The 22,405-nt window shown below is 44.9% G+C and overlaps 1 protein-coding gene and 1 non-coding gene across 6 annotated transcripts in view; both read right to left on the bottom strand.

Annotated features, from left to right (window-relative positions):
• The window catches only part of LOC135900778 (cytochrome P450 3A41-like), an 83,711-nt gene that overhangs the window by 18,421 nt on the left and 42,885 nt on the right, over nucleotides 1-22,405 (bottom strand). For 3 of the 5 annotated variants that reach the window (XM_065430356.2, XM_065430366.2, XM_070531155.1), the window contains 2 exons: nucleotides 2,260-2,356; nucleotides 1,791-1,843 (listed from right to left, as the gene is read on the bottom strand). In XM_065430356.2, the coding sequence (XP_065286428.1) occupies nucleotides 1,791-1,843; nucleotides 2,260-2,356 (150 nt within the window). Of the gene's footprint in view, nucleotides 1-1,790; nucleotides 1,844-2,259; nucleotides 2,357-4,615; nucleotides 4,963-22,405 lie in introns of those variants that run through there. The other 2 variants (XM_065430346.2, XM_065430373.1) reach the window with 2 other exon arrangements.
• LOC139055082 (U2 spliceosomal RNA) lies at nucleotides 7,364-7,547 on the bottom strand. Its single transcript, XR_011511643.1, has one exon. It is a non-coding gene; the product is annotated as a U2 spliceosomal RNA (small nuclear RNA).

Genomic DNA, 22,405 nt, shown 5'->3' with positions numbered 1-22,405 from the left:
TCTCGTCAGCCAAGAACAACCTCGAAGATGGTCAATATTCAGTGATTTGAAGGCAGCACTGCAATCTTTGCTATCAGCCCTGCGGCGTGGGCCACACGAACAATTGGTATTCGAGATTAGAGAACCAATCCATACCTTGACTGAGAAAGGACACCACGTGACATTTCAGTGGCTTCCAAGTCACTGCGGCGTCATAGGGAGCGAACACGCCGATAATGCTGCTCGGTCGGCTCTTCAAGGGGGCGAAGAGGAGCCGATACCGTTATCAAGGACAGATGTCGCTAGAAAACTTCGAATGTTCAGCCGTGATATCACGTTCCCCTTGTGGAACGCAGGAAGTTTTCAAAACAACCGACTGCACAACCTAGACTCCTCTCTACGCCTTGGCATTGCAGCTGGACTCTGCCATCGCGAAGCTACCCTGCTTTGTCGAATATGGCTAGGGGTGGCCTTCACCAAGTCTTTTGCTTTCCGAATCGGATGGGCCGACGACGCCTCGTGTGATGAATGTGGTAACGAGGAGACTCTTCAACACCTTCTCTGTGACTGTCCTCGCTATAATTTACAGAGACAATCGCTCGCAATCGCGATAGCGTGCTTTGACTGAAGACCTCTTACAGAGGAACTTATTTTAAAATGCCGCCATCACAAGGCCATCGCAGCAGAGGGCGACGAGGGCACAGTTGCAGTTTTTAAAGGCAACAGAATTGGACAAGTGACTGTAGCCAGAACATATGTTTATAGTGCTGCAAGTGCTACTGTGCTGTGCGGTGACAGTATGCGGCGACAGTGACCGACTGTGATTGTACGTCTATGCTCCTTTCTTTCTTTATCTCTACTTTGTTATCACTTTACCTCCCCCTCCCCTCTCTCCCTACTGGGCCCTCCCGGCCGGGTTGCTATGATGCTGCTGGGACGACCCTCTACCTTTCGCCCTCCTACCCTCTCTCTTTTAATCCCAACTCTCCCACCCTGCTGGCGCTGAGCCGTGCTGCCGCATGGGTTGCAGAAGATAGTGCTAGCCTTTCCTCTTTCCCCACAAGAACCACTTTTCTCCCCTCAGGTTAACCTCCATGCCTTTCCCCTTTCCTCTGTCTCTCTGGAATTTTAGCGTGCGTTTTAGTGGTTCTTTAAGATCATAAAATTTCGGCCGCGGTACGCGATAATCGTTTAATTGCCTAACCTGCGAAATTCGGAAATAGGCGAAACTCATTTGAGTGTGTTGTGGATTCTCATGAGCCTATCTTATAACCAATAGACCACTCTGTGTCTATATGTTTTTACGTCTGCACGTTTGCGGCGTCAAATTCTAATGAGGCAGATAAGCGCGGTGTAACTGAAGGAAACAGGAAGAGTGCTTGTCTCTGAGAACATGGTCGCCAAACACTGCGATCGATACGATATCCTCCTCTTCCCGAGTTGTTGGCTTGGCTATGGCGTAAAGACAGAAGACCTCGTTGTCCGGATTGACTGGGCTTCAGAAGAGGTGACGGACATTACCTAGGAGCGTAGCTCAGAGCAGCGCGTTTTCCTCTATGAAACCTCTCCCTCTGTTTTCTTCAGCCATTTATAGAAGACGAGGCCAACATGTGCCGTGCGCTCTAGTGACCAGCAAGCATTCTGTTTTCCTTTCTGGAGGCGCGGGAAACGCGAACCGTTTGCTTGCTCATATTTTTGCATGTGGTACACGCTTAATGTAAAATAATGAGCACTGACCGATTGAACCAGCATACTTGCAGTAAATGAGCGTTCGTCGACAAGGTGAAAGGCATGGACAAAACGAAACTCACCCAAAGATCCGGCCCATCTTCTGGCACCTTTCTTGATCGCTCAGGCATATTGGCTGAAATGAAGATACCCTATTTACTCGAATCTATGTGTGTCAGAACTGGGAAGGTCAAACAGATCTTTAATGTTCTTCATAATGTAAGACGTGCACAGCTGAAACGTTAGTTTGCTGGTTCTAATCAGTTTTGCAAGGACGTCCGTGCAACTTAACTGCGGCGCAAGTCTCATATTTATTGTTTAATTTATATTTCGAAAATTCGAGCCCTTCTGCACTTTCCACTAAGGTATCATCAACACAACTTGACTGTAACAGAAGTCGCGGGTAATCCACTTTCTCGTATAGAATGCAGATGGACTGAATGTTAATCTTTCTCAACGTTTGCCATATTCAGTCTCTTTCGTTTACGTCTTTCTTTTTTTTTGTAACATGAAAAGCAAATTAAGATCAGTGAAACAAGCCAAAAAGTTTACCTTCATGACCAATCTTAAGATGGGACCAAACAGAACGGACAACTTCTCGTGAACAATGCCTTGATCCTTCCAGAAGTTCCTGTTCCTCGCGGCATATCTGAAAATCAGTATGCGCTTGATAATAGCGCCTTGACCGTCATTAGCGCGCAAAAGAAATGCATGTGTACACTTCGTTTTTTTTTCAGGTAAGATTAGTTCTTTGCAAAAATACCGCTTTTGAGCGAATAATGTGGGAGAATGTTCTCGTGGTGCTCTCACCACTCGTCATTCAAATCGTATGTCCATGTATTGTTGCGCAAGGCCAATGATGATTGTACCAAGCCTGGCTGCTCACCTCCAAACTCCACGCCATTAAAGAACTTCGGCTTATCAGATGTCTGCAAGCGATGACGGCGAAAATAAAATACTTTGCCTTAATTATTTCCGTTACGTTTCGCCCTGCCGCCCGATTCTATCAAGCATGTCATTATTGGGGCGTCCATATTGCAAGTTGTCTGTGAAGAGGCAATGTCTGAAACTGAAGCGGAAGCCACGTTAGGGGAGTGCAGAACATACTGCATTCCGTAGTTTGTTCAAGGCAACTTTGAACGAGAGCGTGAAAGATTTTCGTGCTTCACAGTGCCTCAAAAATGCCAGGTCGCACCTGTTATTTTTCTTTATTTTTTGACCGATCGTATAACTATGACGTCGTGAGGTCTGGCGGAAGCGATTACACGCACTACACGACTGCGCCGCCACGCGGCATTTGCAGAAAATTCTGAAGAACCCACGGGTAACCTTGTCAACCTCTCTAACCTAACTTAACCTAACCTTTGTTTGCAGGAGTGGGGACACAGTGAAGTCTCTGCAAAATCAGCTGAGTTTTTTTTTCCCGCTAAGAATGCAGGACAGATTAGTTCTCTGCGCAGTCGCGTCGTGTAAATACGCGCTTCCGCCAGACCCCACGACGTCGCGTGAATACGGTAATTCTTTTTTTTTTCCCCATGGGTAAATAATATGACAGCCAGATAAGGATTAGTACCAATGGAAATTGGAACCATAAGATTTTTCAAAGACTGTCGGTATTTTGACAGCTGCGTTCAATGCCCAAGTTGACATATATATATATATATATATATATATATATATATATATATATATATATATATATATATATATATATATATATGTTTCTGTCTGATAGTCCCAATAGATTATTGGGCTTGAGGATGCGTGCTTAATGCTTCAAAGCACAATCAGCAGAATTCGGATGAACCCATATTCGGTTGTTTAGTAGAGCTTCAGTCGAGAGATTGAAGAAGTAAGGAAAATATTTCACCATCTGATAGCGTTAAAGCCACTATAGGCTTCGCAGCACAGCAATTAATAATGCGCGAATACGATGCCAGGCTCGAAAATGCCGTAAGAGTAAGTGGAAAAGTATGGTATAAGCGGTGTGAGCTTGCGCGAGCTCGTTAGACATGGCTGGACATGGAACACCACCAAACAGACATGGATGAGACATAGCGGCACCACAGCACTGACTGCGAACACAGTTTACTTGCCCTAACCGGTCGTTTTATATGTGCGGCATAAACAACAAAGATACACACAAGAATTACGACAGGACATTGACTAGATGTGTCACGTGCCTAAAGAAAAGCGATTTTCTTGTCAGGAAAACGGGCGGAACATCCACGCCGTCTTGTTTGAAGGTGGTAATTATCTGCGCTTCGGCTGTCTTTCTCGTAAGCTAGCTAGAGTAAGCTCTCTAACATAGCTGCTATTTAGCTCGCCAAGCTACAGCCCTGACGAAATCTGTTCTCACCGTGTACATTTCATGCGGCTCTCGTTTACCACACGGCGAGCCTTATTTCCTCACAAGTTTCATCACAACCTGCCTAAATGGACTTGGGCATAATGCAACTACGCTCAATTATCATTGCGTACACTTGTACGGGTCAGTATATGATCACATTATGCTCGCTCGCGGTTTGGTGTGCGCGCAAAGCTTGTTCGCCAATCGGATGATCAGAACGACCCGCCGCGGTAGATCAGTGGCGCTCGTCTGCCGAGCACGAAGTCGCGGGTTCCATTGCCGACCGCATTCCGATGTGGGCGAAATGCAACAGCGCTTGTGTACCACAGACTTCGCGTTAATTTAGAACACCTAGGGCGTTTTCGCACTTCAACGTCCGCGAAATGCGGTGGCTGCAGTAGAAAATAAAACCTGTGACCTCTTGCTGAGCAGCAAAACGTCATTGCCGCTGACTACCTCGATAAGTGAATCGAGATCATGCAGAAAAATATTAGGAAGAAGGATACAGTAGTAGCCCACCATCGTATAAAGCGCCGAGATGGCTTTTGGCTCGCTTACCTATATAGCAGGAAACACGTTGCAGCCACTAGTATGACGCAGTCAACTAGACTCGGAAGAAACATCACGATTGAAAGTTCTCACAAAGAACTCGACAGTCTTCTTTGTTCACACGGATGATCACATGCAGCGCGTCAAGATGCTATTCCCAGGCAAAGACGACTACAAGTGTAGGACGGTCTTCGAGGTGCCCTTACATGCAGCTTCAAACTCGTGCGAACACTATCGATTCGGTCATGGGAACTTCCGTACGGCACGCACGAGACAACACAGGCAAACAAATCTGTTGTGGTGCACGGGATAGAAACAAGCCACGAGAGCTGACGCAAGCCCCGATAGGGGCGGCTATCGCTTTTGTCCTGGTCTTTGACTGATATCGGATATCGTCAGCGCCGCCTATACTATGGTTGCACAACTCCCGGAACGTTTCAGCCATGGCGGCTTGCTAGTAGGCTGACGGCCCGCTATGAATTCAAGGGCATGTGGTCACCGACGGAGTCCGCGTTCATGTTTTTGTCATGCGTCATTTGCTACGAAAATATCATGCCACTGGTGGGATGTCACGGTCCCGGGCGTCCGGGCCTTGTTCCACTGCTATTAGCGTGAGTTATCGAGTACAGGTGCGTGTCATGTAATGCGATTACTGGACATATAAATATGTGAATAGAGATCGATCACTGTTCACGCCTTTTTTTTTCTTGATACATTTCGTTATCAATTATTTAATCTATATACTTGAGCACTCAGGCCTCCGAATAGGTACTTGCAAGTACTGCAGTCACGAAAAATGCCGAGAGGGAGAAAGAGATTGGAAGTAAGGAGGTCGACCAGAAGCTGCCGACGAATACAGTGCATAAAAAAGGCATATGCATAATCGCCCACTGTCTGGTACAAGATGGTAATAAAAAGGACATCAAGCTTATTGTGCGACCTTTCAGAATTACAGCGCAATTGAAGTGAAGCTGTTTCTTTTGAGCAGTCAGTTGCATTAAGAATTTCAGCTGCCTGAAATTAAACTATACGTACACACCCTAAAACGTTGCCCACATATGACTCCCCGTTAGCAACGCTTTGAGCACTCGCAACGCTTTCGAGCACTTGCTTAGAGAACATGCATTTAGCAAAGATTGTGCTTCGCTTACAGAACTTTAACTTCGCTTAGCGATTGAAGCGCGATATTCGGACAACGTGGCGGCTTGTACTTTCTTGCGCCACCGGTGGGCGCTGGTGACGCTGAGGTGATGCACTTTTGTGTCACATGAAAGCGAGAATCTTTTCGATGCGTCGTAACTGCATTCGGCCTCCTCCGCGATCACCGGTGGTGCGGAAAGCGCCGGCTGCCATGCTGTCTGAGTGTCGCGTTTCAATCGCTGAGCACTGTATACATGAGCCGATGTTACCTTATCGAGATGGCTGGCTGGGCTAGTTGGTAATCCATACTGAATGTGAACAGCGCAAGAGGCAACGCGGTGAAGGAAACGAGACGCAACAAGTGCTGACTTCCAAATGGCGATTTAATAATTATGGAGTTTCACGTGCCAAAACCTCGATTTGATTACGAGACACACCGTAGTGGGGACTCCGGATTAATTCTCACCAACAGGGGATCTATAACACCCCCAATGCGCGGGACCACAGACGTTTTTGCACTTCGCCCCCATCGAAAGGCGGCCGCTGCGGCCGGGATTTCATCCCGCAACCTCGTGCTTAGCAGCGCAACACCATAGCAGCTAAGACACCGCGGTGAGTAACGATTATTTATTGACAGGTATGCGATATACATACATGTTTACGAAACACTACACTAAAAAGTTTACATGAAAAAAGAAGACATGTCAAACACCTGGTCAATCATTGTCACTAGCTGCGCATGATTCATTCTTACGAGAATCTGATTTCTCTGTTATATAGGGCCTCCGACGGCTTACTAAAACAGGAGCACTTCTCCCGGCCGAGCCATTTGTGCTGCATCTTACGTGTGGTTGTTCGTCCCTAAATTCGCAAATCACTGCGGCTCGCTCAGGAGTTGCGGAAAATTAACTTTCACAAATGCAAGCTGAAATAACTCAAGCTCATTCGTGACAGCCAATCTTTAACAAATTCGCAGATACCGCGAATAAGGCTTGCACCAAGACCCATCTCAGCTCAGGAAAAACAACCCTCGGTGCTTGTCGCCATCGTCTCTGTCAAAGACGATGACAGAAATGTCAGGTTGCGAAGTGTTTGCACCAATGAGGCGCGACATGCATAAACGTGCTGCTAAGAAACAATCACTATTGTTTCGTTGGCGAGATGATCAGTCTTAAGCATGAAATTCTTGAATACGTTACAGGCACCGTCGTCACGCTTTTCTGTAGTCCTGGCGAATCCATGAACTTTACGAAAAATTCGGGAGAGTGAATGAATTCTGGTGTTTTACGTGCCAAAGCCACGATCTGATTATGGGGCAAGCCGTAGTGGCGAACTCTGGATTAATTTTGACCACCTGGGGTTCTTTAACGTGCACCTAAATCTAAGTACACGGGTGTTTTTGCATTTCGACCCGATAGAAATGCGGCCGCCATGACCAGGATTTGATCCCACGACCACGTGCTTAGCTACGCAGCCCCAAAGCCACTAAGCAACCACGGTGGGCGCCAAATGCTGTTGAAATATACCATGTCTTATGTGTCTGTTTTTTAGATAGAACGCAGCTTACAGCGAAGCTGTATATGGCTGGTTTCCAGTGGATCAATGTACGTAGATCAAGAACCCTGGGCCGATCTCGAAGATGGTGCAATACCGGGCCGACCCGCGACGGAAGTGAAGCAGGCTTCAAGCACTCCGCCAAATTGCAAAAATAATTTTAACAACTTATGTCCAAATACAACCCGTATCAGATATTAAGCTGATAAGAAGAGATACTACACTTTGACCCGCATCGGCCATGTATACGTTCGCACCGCCCTCTCTTTGTCAGCGTTCCAAGCGCTTGCGTATCTCCTTTCCTTCCGTTATCCCGTGGTGGTGGTCTCGTCGAAAGGTCATGCGTGTTTCGTTTCCTCCGGCTCCTCGACTCGGCGGTCCCATCGTCCACGCGAATGTATATAAAGATCAAAGTTCAAAATTGTGTGTCACGTCTGTGTCGTATGCTAATCAGCTTCGCTGGTCATCCGCCTTGACAAGCGTGGAAAGGCTTATGATTTTTTTTTTTACAGCGAAGCTCTATAGGGCTAGACGATTCGTCCGTCTGTCGCCTGTACGCCCAAAACCCCTCCGGCGCAACTCTATGCGCATGCGCAAAAACAAAAAAAGAGAAAGAGAGGCGCGCGATTGCCTGCGCCAGTAGTGACGTCGTTGCTCTCCGTCGCAGCCGAGCGCGCGCCAGCAGTTTCTCTCCGCCTCTGAAATCCGCACTCATGAGGAGCAGGCAGCTTTCGATCATCAACGCCGCGAGCAGAACCGGGAACGAGCTCGTCTATGCCGTGCCGATGCTGCAGCCCAGGCGCCAGGCGCAAGAAAAGGCTTGTGCAGCCGAGCGCAAGCAGCAACTGCGTACCGAGGATCTGGCAGCCTACCACGCCGCCGTTTGATGAACCGTCGGGATTAACCCATTGATAAACACCGGGGCCGCACGTTTCAGCTTCACTGGTTAACCATCTGTACGAAGTGCTTGGGCGGTGAATTTTTTTTAGGAATTGCCTCTGAAACCGCAATTAAGCTTCTTCAGGTTGATTATCTGAAGGTACGGGCATTACCTTTACGATAAATAGCAGTGTACAGGTGGCTCAGGCTAATTACCTTTTTTAATTATTCAGTTTATGTTCCGCTTTGACATAATAAGATCAGCAGCCGTGAAATTATATCTGAACAGCAGAAATCCCAAGACTAGCACCACTTGTATCTTTCTTTCTTTTATTTAAGGTTCGTGATTACAATACATAAAAATAGGCAAAACTGGTTACACCCATAGCCAAAGGCTAGTAGAGGGTCTAAAGTATGTAAGTACAAGCGATAAATTTTTACATAGCAAACAATAAATAATAAATTCATTTCTGGTGAGAAAGAAAATAAACGCGAAAAACAAGGCATGAAGTGCGAATCATTATAAGGTATTACATAACAGCAAAAAAATGCATGATAATACAATTGACATAACCAATATAATTGACATACAATTGACATGGTGCTACATGCACTACAACTACAATATAATAGAATGCTAATACATAATAATAAAATTAAGCTATGCATACCAATGACACAGTGGAGAAAAGAAATATTTGGATATATATGCAATAAAAAGTTATGTAGGACAAACACTATGTGCGAATATTTAGGTTTAGCCGCTTTTCTGGAGCAGGTATATTTTAAGTGCACTTGAAAGTCCTTTAGTTTCTTTTACGTGGGGAGGGTATCTCGTTCCAGACTTTCACTCCATTAAATTGCAGTAGTAGTTTTCCAAAAATATTGTTAGTCGGCGGAAGATTGAAATTGTGTAACGTGACGCGTCTAGTTAGGCGGGATGAAGAAAATATTGATATATTAAAGGGGTCGTTGTGTTCAATGACGTCATGGACGGTAACAGCAGTTTTATGTTGTCGGAAGATGTTGAAAGGCAAAATTTCCATTTCATGAAACAACGGTGCACTGTGTTGACCATATCTAGCCGTTGGTTATAATTCTAAGGACCCGCTTTTGTAGCCTCCGTATTGGTTCAAGGTATGTTGCAAAAGTCCATCCCCAGGAATCAACGCAATATGGTCGGTGACCACGAGAAAAAAAACGAAATATAGAACTCGGAGAATATAACTATTAAAAAAATTCCTAGCAATTATTAGCATATTGCACCCAGACCCTATAGTTTTAGCGCATACTAAGTTAATATGACTTTACCAGTTTAAGTGGCTGTCGAAAATTACGCCCAAATACTTGAAATCTGACGTCTGCTCAAGCAGACAGTTGTTTATTGTTAGGCGAAAAGATTCAGTATTTAAAGGTCTCTAACAGGAGTGGAAAATTGTGCATTTACTTTTCTTTACATGATATGTTAATTTGTTCACTTAAAACCAATTACAAATGTTTTTTTAGTTCTGCATTTGTTCTATGTTCCAGTTCGCATAAATTGTTAACAGTAACTATGATCGCCGTATCGCCAGCGTACCTCCGTTGAATTTGTTATGTTTGGCAGATCATTCGCGTACAGTGAAAACAGTGAAGGTCTGAGAACGGATCCCTGCAACACCCCTGTTTTTATGTTTAGTAGGGAAGCAGTACTAGGGTTTAGGGTAGTGTTAGTAGTAGGTTTAGTAGTAGTGTTAGTAGTAGGTAGTAGTAGTAGGTTTAGGGGAAGCAGTAGTAGGGTAATGTAGCGCGAAATAAATTCGCCTTCCTGTTGACGGGTTCCAGAAAACCTCCTTCCAAGATTTCGAAATATTACTGCGACATTCTGGCAGCGGTCGCGACAGCAAGCAGACTCAATAACCAAGCTACTTTGCATTTGCAGGATAGCAGCATCGGTCACCCCTTTGGTTTCCTGCGGTGCCGGTTTCACGCAATCAAGTACCACGTGCCTTGACCTTTTCCTGGAGAACGCACCAGGACACAAGTCAGCATACCTGGGCCAGTACTTCGGCCAAGTCATCTTACCTGGCCCACCCGAGGCACTGCTGCGCCTGTGCCTAGCATACACCAGGAGTACGTAAGCAACCGCGACGACAGCCAGTGCTCATTCTGGCAGCGGTTGCCACAGCCAGCACACGCAATAACCAAGCTACTTTGCATCTGCAGGTTTGTCATAAGCTCATTATCTATTAGTACCATTGCCTGCGTAACCGCAGCTGCTGCCAGAATTCTGCGGAGCGTATTTATCCGCGTAAGAACCCACTGAATTTTGTTTTACCATTTACTGCAACTTTTTTTTTTTCTTGTGCCGCCTAAACCTTGGCCTGTTGTCCAGAGCGTAATGCCCTCAAACGCAGAACTCGCAAAACGAATGGAGCAACTTGAATCCAAGCTTGAAAATTAGAGTTCCGCGTTTCTTGATGACGTGTGTGGAAAATTCTTACTGAAAATTAGCACTTCGGGATTAGACGTTGTTGAAATGAAAAAAAAACACACACACAGATGGATAATTTGGTGACCAATGTGGAATTCCTCAACAATCTGGTAGAGGAAATGAAGGATGAAAAGGCTACACTGGTAGTTGAAAATAACGCTCTAAAAGCTAGTAACAGCTAGTATGCTCACAAAAAAGTGAGCGATCTAGACAGCACTCGAGACTGAACAACGTCGAGGTGAAAGGTGTTCTTTGTACACAAGGAGAAGACTGTCTGGTGATGATGCAAACCATTGGTGACAAAATTGGTTGCCCAGTATCGCCAGATGATCTCGACGTGGTTCACCGTGTGCCTACCAAAACTAACGACAACAAAAAGATCATTGCCCGTTTTATCTCGCGAAGGAAAAAGTCTGACTTCGTGACAAAAGCAAAGAAAGCGCGTCAACTCTAGGTGACATTGGCTTCTCGGTAAGTAAAGAAACGCCGCTATATGCAAATGACCATCTAACACCTGAAAATAAGGCCCTCTTTTCTAAGGCCTTAACTCTAAGGAAATCTAAGAAATGGCAATTCTTATGGACTGACAACTGCCAAATAAAGGCTCGCAAAACAACTGTCAGCCGCGTTTTTACGGATCGTCACGAAGGCAGACCTTTCTGTGATCACTTAGCTACCTTCGCCTTTGACATATCGCATCACCAGACAAATTCACAAGGAGGAAATAACTTTAATGTGTCCTGAGGAACCCCTCCCCACCCACTCTTGGTTTAGAGGGCGGCAGGGGTCGCGGGCCGCACCCACGTTGGGACGGGAAGCCCGTGAGCCTCCGCCCTTTCGTGAGCCCTCTGGACGGCCCGGAGCTGGGTCTGGTGGTCGTCGCTTTGCAGGGCGTCCACCCAGTCTTCTTCTTTAGTGAACACGGTGCCGCTTAACGCGGAGCATTGCCAAAGCATGTGCGCTAGCGAGCAGTAAGATTCGCCACAATCCGGACATTGCGGCTCTACTTCTGGTGAATAACGGCTCAGTCTGCCTCTCGAGGGGAACGACCCTGTCTGAAGCATTCTGAATATCGATGACTGTGGTCTAGTGAGTTTAGCGTGGGGGAGTGGGAAGGTCCTCCTCGACAGCTGATAGTGTGTTGTTACTTCGTTGAAGGTGAGCAGCGGGTCTCGGTGCTCCCCTCCCTCCCCGCCACCTCGCTCGCCACGATCGCCGCGGTGCGTGAGTCCTCACGCGCGTCCGTGCGCCAGCTCGTTGGCGTTGGGAAATTCGGGGTGCACGTCGGCCCCCATGTGGGCTGGAAACCATTTGACGAGGTGCGGACCCGCGGCTCCCTCGCTGCCGAGGACGGCCGCCGCTTCCCGGGATATCGAGCCCGAGGCGAATGCTCTTGCCGCCGATCGCGAATCTGTGTAGACGTAAGGACGTTCGGGGTCTCTCATTGACATGGCTATTGCCACCTGTTCGGCAATGTCATCATATTTTACAACTAACGAGCTAAATAATTATATGTCCAATAATTACAAATCTATCATTCATCTTAACGCACGGAGCATGCGCAGACACTATGATGACTTTTCAAATCTGGTTGCGACACTTAAATTCTCATGCGCAATAATTGGGATCTCGGAAACTTGGCCAAGTGACCACGACAAGAATTTGTTTTTTTTCCCCCTAACTATGAAGCAGAATACTCAAATCGTCCGTACAGGTGTCATGGCGGTGCCGCAATCTACATTTTAAGTACTCTTGCGTACAAAAGAAGGCACGACCTTCTTCTCAACGTACGTGACTGTGAATCAGTGTGGGTCGAACTTAAAAGTGACTTTATTAATGTGGACAACAAAAATGTAATAATAGGTGGTGTATATTGCTCGCCTTTATCGTCTATGAATGATTTCTGCGCCGCGCTTCATGACGTGCTGAATATCCTTGCAGACGAGAATAAAAACGTTATATTTATAGGCGATATTAACATTATCCTCGCAGACAGCTCATCTGCGTACGCCTTACAATATTCAAATTGTTTCAATAGCTTGGGTTACAAATGCTTAATAAAAGTGCCTACGCGGTGCACTGACTATGCAGATGGTACAATAATCGATCATGCGCTTTCAAATTTGCTGTCTCCACAAGACGCAGGCGTCCTGTTACAAAATATGACTGATCACTACCCGATATTTTTACGCTTTCAGAATAATGAAGACTCTGTCAAAGCCACTTACACAAAGCTGACACTTGACAAAGAAGCTTTCATCTATTCACTGAGCCAAGCTGATTGGTCTTCTATAGCATATATGAAAGATCCACAAACGACCTTCTCGTTCTTTACATCGGCACTAAAATCGTATTTTGACTGCCACAACCGCAAAGTCAAATGCAAAAAGAAGTTTGCGTCACCACAGAATCCTTGGCTGTCAGACAAGCCTTGATGCGGAAAAAAGACAATCTGTACAAGAAAACGAAACTACGGCCATTTAACGGCAATTTGACTAGGAGGTACAAAAAAATTTCCAACTTTCTTGCTATCGAACTAAAAGAAGCTAAAAACTTTATTACGAGAAAAAATTATTAGAATGCGGAAAGGACAGTAGTAAGAAATGGAAGATAGTAAATGATCTTTTAAATAGGCGAAACAATCACGATATTTTACAGGAAATTATTCATAAGGACAGAGCGTACACCTCCTCACAAGACATTGCTGATACTTTTGCAGACTTTTTCTTTAGCAGCGATTCGCATATACCAACGCAATGTAACCATTTATTGCCACACCAACCCACACATTCTTTCTTTTTCCAGCCCCACCACAGGAAATAGAAAACATTATAAGAAATGTAAAAACAACAAGTGCAGGTCTTGATAATATGCATTCGAATCGCATAAAGCTAATTGCGCACCTAATCTCAGATGTTCTCGCAAGTATTATTAACCTAATGTTTAAGACTGGAACATTCCCATAAGAACTAAAACAAGGTAGAATTACTCCTGTATTTAAAAAGGGTGACCGCGCCTTGAGTACTAATTATAGGCCAATATGCATTCTACGCTTCCTTAGCAAAGTTATTGAACGGCTGGTAGAAAAGCGCCTAAGTACTTATCTAAATTTAGTATTCTGTCACCATTCCGATTCGGCTTCCGCAAGGGCTATTCAACCGAACTTGCTCTTATCGCCCGAACTGAACAATTAAAGATGGCAATATATAAGGGCATGTATGCTGGATCAGTGTTCGTAGATATAACTAAAGCCTTTGATAAAATTAACCATCGCGTTTTATCCTTTAAACTTGAATCTATCGGAATAGCAGGTTCTGCTTTATTTTTATACAAAATTGTTTAAAAAATAGAACACAAAGAGTTAGAATTAATGGTTGTCTTTCTAAATCAATGATAACAAACATTGGTGCACCTCAGGGATCCATACTTGGCCCACTCTTATTTTTTTAATAATATATATTCTTGTTTTAATATACACGCCTAAACTTAATACCGACTTACACAACGTGTTAAATTGGTGCAATATTAACCAGCTTAATACAAACTCGTCTAAAACCAAATTTGTTTTATTCACGCCCCACCAACGCTCATCCGCATTAATTCCTTCGCTCTACCTTGGCAATAACCTCATCGCGCGTAGTACTTCCTGTAACTACTTGGGTGTGGAACTTGGTTCTAACCTTAAATTTTATCAACATATAGCCAACGTTAGGCAGAGGGCAACATATGGAACAAGGACACTTTTAAAAGCTCGGTGCACTACTCTTCATACTACTAATTTATCCATTCACATATAAGCGATTGCATTGCATGCTGGGGCAATACGTATCGTACCCACTTACAATCATTACAAGTATTACAATACCAGGCTGTTAGAATAATTACATTTAGTCCTAACCATTTCAACTCCAAACAGTTATTACATAAATATAATATTCTTACTGTGGACGAACTTATTAACTTTAGTCCTGTTACATTTTTATACCAACAACTAGATAACGCTTACCGCAACAGTTTGATACCTCAATCTTGTCTAATGAATACTAATCTTACGTGATTTGCACTAAACAATAACTTTATTCTTCCCAAGGTACGTACAAATTATGGTAAGCAGCCGTTTCCTTCTGGAACACACTACCTCCTACTATTAAGCCACGTAAATCATTTCGATTTAAACGACGACTACAAGACTACATTTTGTCATCTGCAACCACTTAGTTAAGTCTTTTTTTTTTCCTTTTCTCCCTTCCAAATGTACATTTGGTTAAGCGACACAAATAAAAGTTCATTTGGTTATGTCTCATTATCCATGTACTTCATAATGGCGATATAGTTCTGTAATTAGTCGAATGTAATAATAATTATTATACTTTTTTACTAGCATGTCTGCAGCTGATTTGTATTAGTACTGCCAAACCTAAACCAATACTAAGTTTGCTATACATAAAAATATTTTGCACTACTTCTTACAACTGTTGTTCATATTTTTACTTATACGCTGTACAGGAGGTCCCATTACAGTCTTTGACCTCGCGACCGCCTCCTGAATATTATTACCTTGTACTGTATCTTGGCTATTAATAATAAAACCTCGTTCGTTCATTCAACGCTAATGCATATTTCAGCACATTTTGGGAACGAGTATTTAGAAAATTATGCAAGTCTCAGCACTTCCGCCGAGCAGATATGGATGCAACAATGCCCGGCTGAAATTTGGCAATTTCAACAAGTGAACAATGTTAAAAGTTTATTAGTGAATAACTATAATTACCTACGTACAAATTCCAATTTGTCGTGAAAGTATATTGCGCCTCTTCATGTATAGCACCTGAAAAGGCGAAACTGCGTTCTTTCGCAGGTGATATTCCAAAAAATTTGTTCAAACAACAGAAATAACAAAAACGAAAGGTAAACGAAAGAAGCAAACGAACACACAGCCCGATACCGACCGTAGTCAAATAGAAACATTCGCGCCTCACATAAACACACGCGTCGCTCGCTGCGAGGCGAATCCGTGGGATCACCGCGTCACGGGAAGAAGCCGGTTCGGCGGACCACGTTACGACACACGCACAAAGTGACCGTTTATTGTACTTTGTGAAGAGACAGCCTATGTAAAGCGTTCTGTGCTTTCGGTTTCAAATGCGTGCATTTCTGTGCCTACCCAACGAGGAAACCCGTCCGTCCGTCCGTCCATCCCCCGCGTAAGACGATCGCTCTCAAGATAGGGCCCGCAGCAGCGAGCGAATTGACCTTCGTGCTGCCTTTCAAGCCAACTAAGGAGCGAGTACACGGCGCACGCAATGCTATCAGCACTCGGCGTGCATTGTCCCCATCGCAGATCGCTTTCAAGATAGCGCCCTCGTGGCCGCGCCATACGCAGCCGCCGCCCGAGTACGGTTGATCACGCTTGATAATGGTTCGACGCGGACGGATAAGGCACTAAAAAGTGATAAGGACTTATAATGATCGGAACGTCATCAGCGCACCTGGCACCGCCATCCGCAGCAGTTCGTGTCGGCACAGCGCTGTCGTTTATGTTGGTCGGATCCAGTTTCATAACATTGATAATGACACCGGGCTGCGTGGAGATGAGCAAGTGGCGCAATGCTTATACACATACTCGGAGAACTTCCAGAGGAGTTTCTGCGTGACTCTTGTTTTTCCATGACCATTATTTCGGAATCGAAAAAGTTCCCTCACTTTGAAAGCACAAACAGATATGTCTAGGAGGGCGTCTGCGTGGTTTTTCAATTGAACGCCGGTAGCCAAGCTTTGCGAATCCGTGCATGGCACCTTGTGTATACATGAAGAAGCGCCTCGTGTTATCCCTCCTATACCACGTCCATGGGGCGCTTCCGGTCGATGGCGCTACCGTATGTTCTCGCCGCCAATATTCTCTGATTTTGCTCGCGGAGTTACACGGCAGTTCACCCATGGCTAGTTCTAGGGGAAAAAAAAAAAAGGAAGAAAGCTACGGACGTGCTTTGGATGTATCTCAAGGTACTCTAAATGTGACAAGCATTTCTCCGAAAGTGTGTTCAAGAAACACCGTCACGTTGATTGTTCATTGCGTATTGAGATAGTTCAGGTGCTATTGAGATGGTACCATCTTTTAAATCACTCGGGGTATACTTTTCGGAAAACATGCAATGGGACGGCCACATCAACCATATATCCTCTTAAAAACATCCCGAGTAGTAGACATTTTGCTGCGCCACAGAAGCATTCTGCCTCAAAAAGTAAAATGAATTTTGTATAACTCTCTGTGTTACTCCTATTTGAAGTACTGTACACTTGTGTGTATGACCGGGGTATTTGGAGAAGTATGGGAGAGGCCTTTGCGCTCCAGTGGGCGTAACCAGGCTGATGATGATGACACTTGTGTGGGCCACGACCACAAAATGAAACCTACAGAGAATATCCATCATACAAAAACAGCTACTTAGGATAATCTATGGACTGCCTTATGGGCACACAACAAGGCATCTTTCCGTTTAGTTTGACATTGTTCATGTATTTACTTTATACCACTACAGGCCACTGCGTAGGTACAAAGCGGTGTTTAAAAAGCGCCAGGACAGCTTTTCTAGTCTTGTGCCGTTAAGCTTATTACAATCCCTGTATCGACACCGCTACAAAACTCACTGGGTTTTACCGACTACACGGTCTAACTACGGACGGCGATTGCTGCACTACCAGTTACTCTTCATATTAAACGAATTAATCGACGCACAAGTTAGTTTTACGGACATCAATGATTTGGCAATGCGCAAAATTTATCGTGAAAAAAAAAATCAGCAACAATAACCACTCACACTTACCCACCTTCTCCTAATGCAGCTTATTCTTTTTTTTGGTCGAAGATATGTGCTTTGTTACCTTGGCTGTACACACACACACACACACACACACACACACACACACACACACACACACACACACACACACACACACACACACACACACACACACACACACACACACACACATATATATATGTATGGCCGTTGATATATGCATGTAGATGTGCATATGCACAAATATTCTTTTTCCCCCTTTTCTGCCAGCATCAACAAATGCGTCTGTTCTTTCTTGTTCTTTTTTTCCTTCGTTGGTTCAACTGCAGAACCAACGTTATTACGTATTGCGCAACAAATTGTTTCTGCACGGTATGCCCCCCTGCTGCTGCCTGTATAATGGGAGTGGGAACTCCGCCAAGCGGATTGTCGCTTTTATTCCCACCACCTCCATCATAATTTTATTGTAATGATGGAAATAATGATTATTATTATGTTATTTCACCGGTGAACTCGCAATTCTCTGAACTTGGAACTCACCGGTGAACTCGGCCGGGGGATCGAATCCGCGACCTAATGCTCAGCAGCGCAAAGCCATAACCACTAAGGTACCGCGGAGGGTAGCCAAACTACAAGAAGTGATTCGGTACATTTTATGCAGTTTCTGTCAGCAACACCCAATACTGTTGGTAGTTTATGTACTTCGTAGCATGGAGGCGTCTCGCGAAAACGGTATAGCGCCAATTTCCGTAGCGCGGGTGAAGTTACAGTCAAAGCTGATAAAATTTTACCTGAAGGTAACCTCCGCAGCATCTCGCAGTCAGAGGGTTGTGAGCACACTCACATTGTATGGCCTCAGATACGCTCACTCGTGCGCTGCAAAACTGGAACTGAAGAAATGCAAGAAAGTACACTTCATCACCTGCGAGCAGCTCAGTATGCGTATAGATTGGTCGAGCGTGGCTTGCCTGCTTCTCTCTCCCATTACACGCGTGTACCGCGCCAACGTCTGACTTTAATTGAATTGATCGTGCGAGATTAGCACAAATTTGTGCTTTAACTTTCTTACGAACGCTCCTTTAACATATTGCACGTTCTACTGAGACTGTATTCTTCTTTCTGGCTTGTCTCTCCTTTCAAGTTTCCTCCTTTCAAGTTTCCTCCTCCAATGGGTTACTTTCAACTTCACTTTAAAAATGCGGATAATATATTCTCGTATATAGCACACCTGTGCGGCCTACGTACGCATTGTGCACCACCACGTGGTCATGCATACACATTCATACGCATATCGCTACAGCTCTTTCTACATGCTCGAGGTTTGCATTTAGTGTGTTTTTTTATGTGCACAGTTTTTTTTTTTTTTTGATAATGAGCATTCATCTGACGAAAAGTATTCGCCATGTTTACTTATTTAGAAGAGTTCTTTTTTTAATAAAAAAATTGCATACTCCTGTTTTTCTGCCTGTTAATACAAAATAAGCGTCTAAATATGCGCCTTCAATGTGATGTCATGCCGAGTTGGGAGTTACATGGTGCAGCTGTTAGTTTGGACATTTCAAAAAGAAATTAGTCCTTGGCTACAGAATAAACTCCACGCATCATGGCGTGACGGCCTGGGCCATACCATGTGGAAATCTAGTCACCTTGTTCCACTCCTCAAGGCTGGAAACTCTCCATTGGAATTGTCATCTTACCGTCCAATAGCACTGGCGAGCTGTGTCGGCAAGGTAATGGAGAGAATGATTCTTACACGGTTGGAATGGTACTTGGAATTTTATAACGTCTATCCAGAGGTAATGGCTGGTTTTCGACGCGGACGCTCGTCAATAGTTAGCGTTATCGACCTTGCAACATACGTACAACACCAAAAACATCTGAAACGAATCACGGCGGCCTTATACCTTGATGTTAAAGGTGCGTACGACAATGTAGATTATCATGCAATTATGGATGCCTTAGAAGCTGTAGGTATTGGTGGACGCACCTTTCGCTGGATACGCAACTATTTGAATGGAAGATCTTTCTTTATTTTGACTGAAGACGGACCAACGCCGCCTAGCTATACCAGTCGTGGTGTACCGCAAGGCGGGGTACTCAGCCCTACCCTTTTCAGCCTGGTGCTTGCTGGTCTCGCTCATACGTTACCGCAAACCGTTCAGCTCTCCGTATATGCAGACGACATTTGCATATGGGCTTCAGGAGTGACACGTGTACAAGTCCGCGCGCGACTTCAGAAAGCTTCAACGGCTGTGTCAACATACCTAAGAAGGCAAGGCCTGGAGCTTTCAGCTGAGAAATGGGTACTCGTTGCTTTTACTCGCAAAGCGATGGCCCCGTGTGCTTTGCGGATTAATGACCAAACTATACGATATAGACGAACGCATTGATTTCTTGGCGTGATCATTGATAGAGACTTATCTTGGAGCCATCACGTCTCGTACATGACAAAGTGTTTGGCCACTATTGTGGACCTTCTTGCGTTCCTAGGCGGGAACTCCTGGGTGCAACAGTACCATCAATGTTGCAACTGTATAAAGCACTGTTTTTGTGCTTCCTGTGGTACAGCTTACCTGTATAGTAAATACTTAAATTACAAATATCCGCAAGCTCTAGCGTGTGCAAGCACAAGCACAAGCACTCAGAACTTGTCTCGGTCTCTCAAAAACTACATCATAGATTGCGACATTGGCCATTGCCAGAGACGTTCCTCTGACACTCTACATCGATGCAGATGTCCTGAGAGCACACATCCGACACCTGACTCGGATTCCCTCCCACCATCTTGCTTGCCTGCCAGCAAAAAGACCACATTCAACTTTTGCCAAAAGTATTGTAAGACATCAGTCCTTGTTGCCAATTTACGCCTGCTACACGATTATCAGACCCGTTGTCGTGTCTGCACCGGCCGCAAGTGCAATTGACAATTACAGGCATCAGAAACAAGTCCTTTGCAATCTTTGAAACAAGCAACTTTGGAACACATTCACGACGTGCACTGATTCCGCCAACATGTCTACACAGATGGTTCGGTGAAACTCAACAGCTCTGCTGCTGCAGTCTTCATCCCCGCAAGATCTGAATAAATCAAATTAAAAACTTCATGCGTCACCACATCGATGGGTGCAGCGGCGGGCCACCATTCCGGTTGCTGCTGACCATATATAATGACGCCACTGCATTTGAAATGCTCATCTGCAGAGTCAGATTGCATTCGTAGATGCAGCCTCTTTTTGATATGTGCGTGGCACGTGGCGACATTCGAAAAAAAGAAAAACAAAACAGGCCAACGACGTAGAGGCTATGATTACACGTTACTGAACCAGCATAAAGCGAGAAATTTGGTAATTATTATGAAGAAAATAGTAATATTAATTAAAAATGTATATACGCCACCCAGCCAAAGAAATATGAGGAAGGACGCCGGTTACCTTAGAGCTACACATCTTGCGGTACCCTATAGATCAGTTGTGGTATTGACCTTGCGATAGCAGCAAACACACTCACTATGGTTTTCACCTGGGACACAGCTAAAGCTACTCCAAAATTAATTGCAACTGCACAAATGAAGTTGCATGAAGACAATAACTTGCTATACGAATATTCTTTTTAATGCGTTGCCGCGGTTAGCAACAACGATGACAAGAGGAACATCAGGAAAAACTAATAAGTGATCAATATATGAAATATACAGAATATCTTAACATAACTCGACGACCGCTAATTCTTCTGTCGTTGGGATTAGACGCCCTGTGTATACTCAATGCGCGTCACGCAAACCAGAGAAACTTGACAACTAAATTGTGTGAAAATTGAAAACAACTCGGCGGTTCAGTCTATACAGCGTTGTGTAGTTCAGTCCGTGAGTTCGACTTCTCTATGGGGTCGGAATGTAAAAAAAAAAGCGCCTGTGTGCCGTGCGCTGAATGCAAGCAAAATATTGCCCGGAAGTCAAAATTAATCCGCAGCCCTATATACTTCGCCGTCCGTCATATAGCTCAACATGGATGTTCGACACGGTGAACCTCAAAACTATTAAAGCAACCGCTAGACCTAATACTTATTTTGACTTTGTAGAAGTAACGCATGGTTGAATAGCCCTCCGTACTTCAAGTTGGTTTTGTCGTTTATTCTTCGTCCTTACTATCGCCCACAGTGTAAGGGGCAGCACGGTAAGAAGCTGCGACGTGCTTCGCGACGATATTAAATTTTTCGAAGTTTCGGATACTGCAAACGGACGTGCCCAACGTGCCGAGTCACATAGCAGTGGGATCAGTGAACGTCTCCTTGAATGAGGAGTTGAAGTTTGCCGAGAAAAAAAAAAACGCGGGAGAGGAGATGGCAGACAAAAACAAAACAAGAAGGCCTGTATGTCCGTGCTCTTTAAGTGTATAGGAACATTGTTTGACATATACGAGGGGAGGGGGGGGGGAGCACAGCTTAAATGCCTGAACTGACAAGGAGCACTGACACGAAAGTTTTGCGACCCGTTTTTCTTGCTTTCTTAGGTAGCTTTCGACTCCATAACCACAGTATCGAGCGCTCAATTCCTGGACAGCGCTAAAAACTATTCTTGTGTAACTTTTTTTGCGCGACAAGTTAAGAACGCGCACCAAATGCAGCGCACCTTCGTACGTGAGCGGGAGACTATTAAATACGTCAGCGAAACCGGATGCGTCGGCCACGAGGTGTCACGCAACTCAAGCGTCGGCTCGATGCAGTGGTTGAAGAACTGATCGGGTTGCCGAAAGCTGCGCGCGTCTCTTGGAAACGCAGAAACGGAAGCGGGACCTTTCCTCCCAGCCAGCGCGCTGCGACAGTGGGCACGAAACCAACGTTACTAGACTAGTCTAGTAACGTTGCACGAAACAGCAGCGCCTGCTTGCGACCCGCTGCTGGGTGACGTAAGCAGAACGTCGTCTCGAGGGGCACGGCTTCGAGATCGCTGCACCC

The sequence above is a fragment of the Dermacentor albipictus genome, chromosome 1, assembly GCF_038994185.2.
Source record: "Dermacentor albipictus isolate Rhodes 1998 colony chromosome 1, USDA_Dalb.pri_finalv2, whole genome shotgun sequence".
Taxonomy (NCBI): Eukaryota; Metazoa; Arthropoda; class Arachnida; order Ixodida; family Ixodidae; genus Dermacentor; species Dermacentor albipictus.
This window is presented reverse-complemented; position numbering and strand designations above follow the sequence as displayed.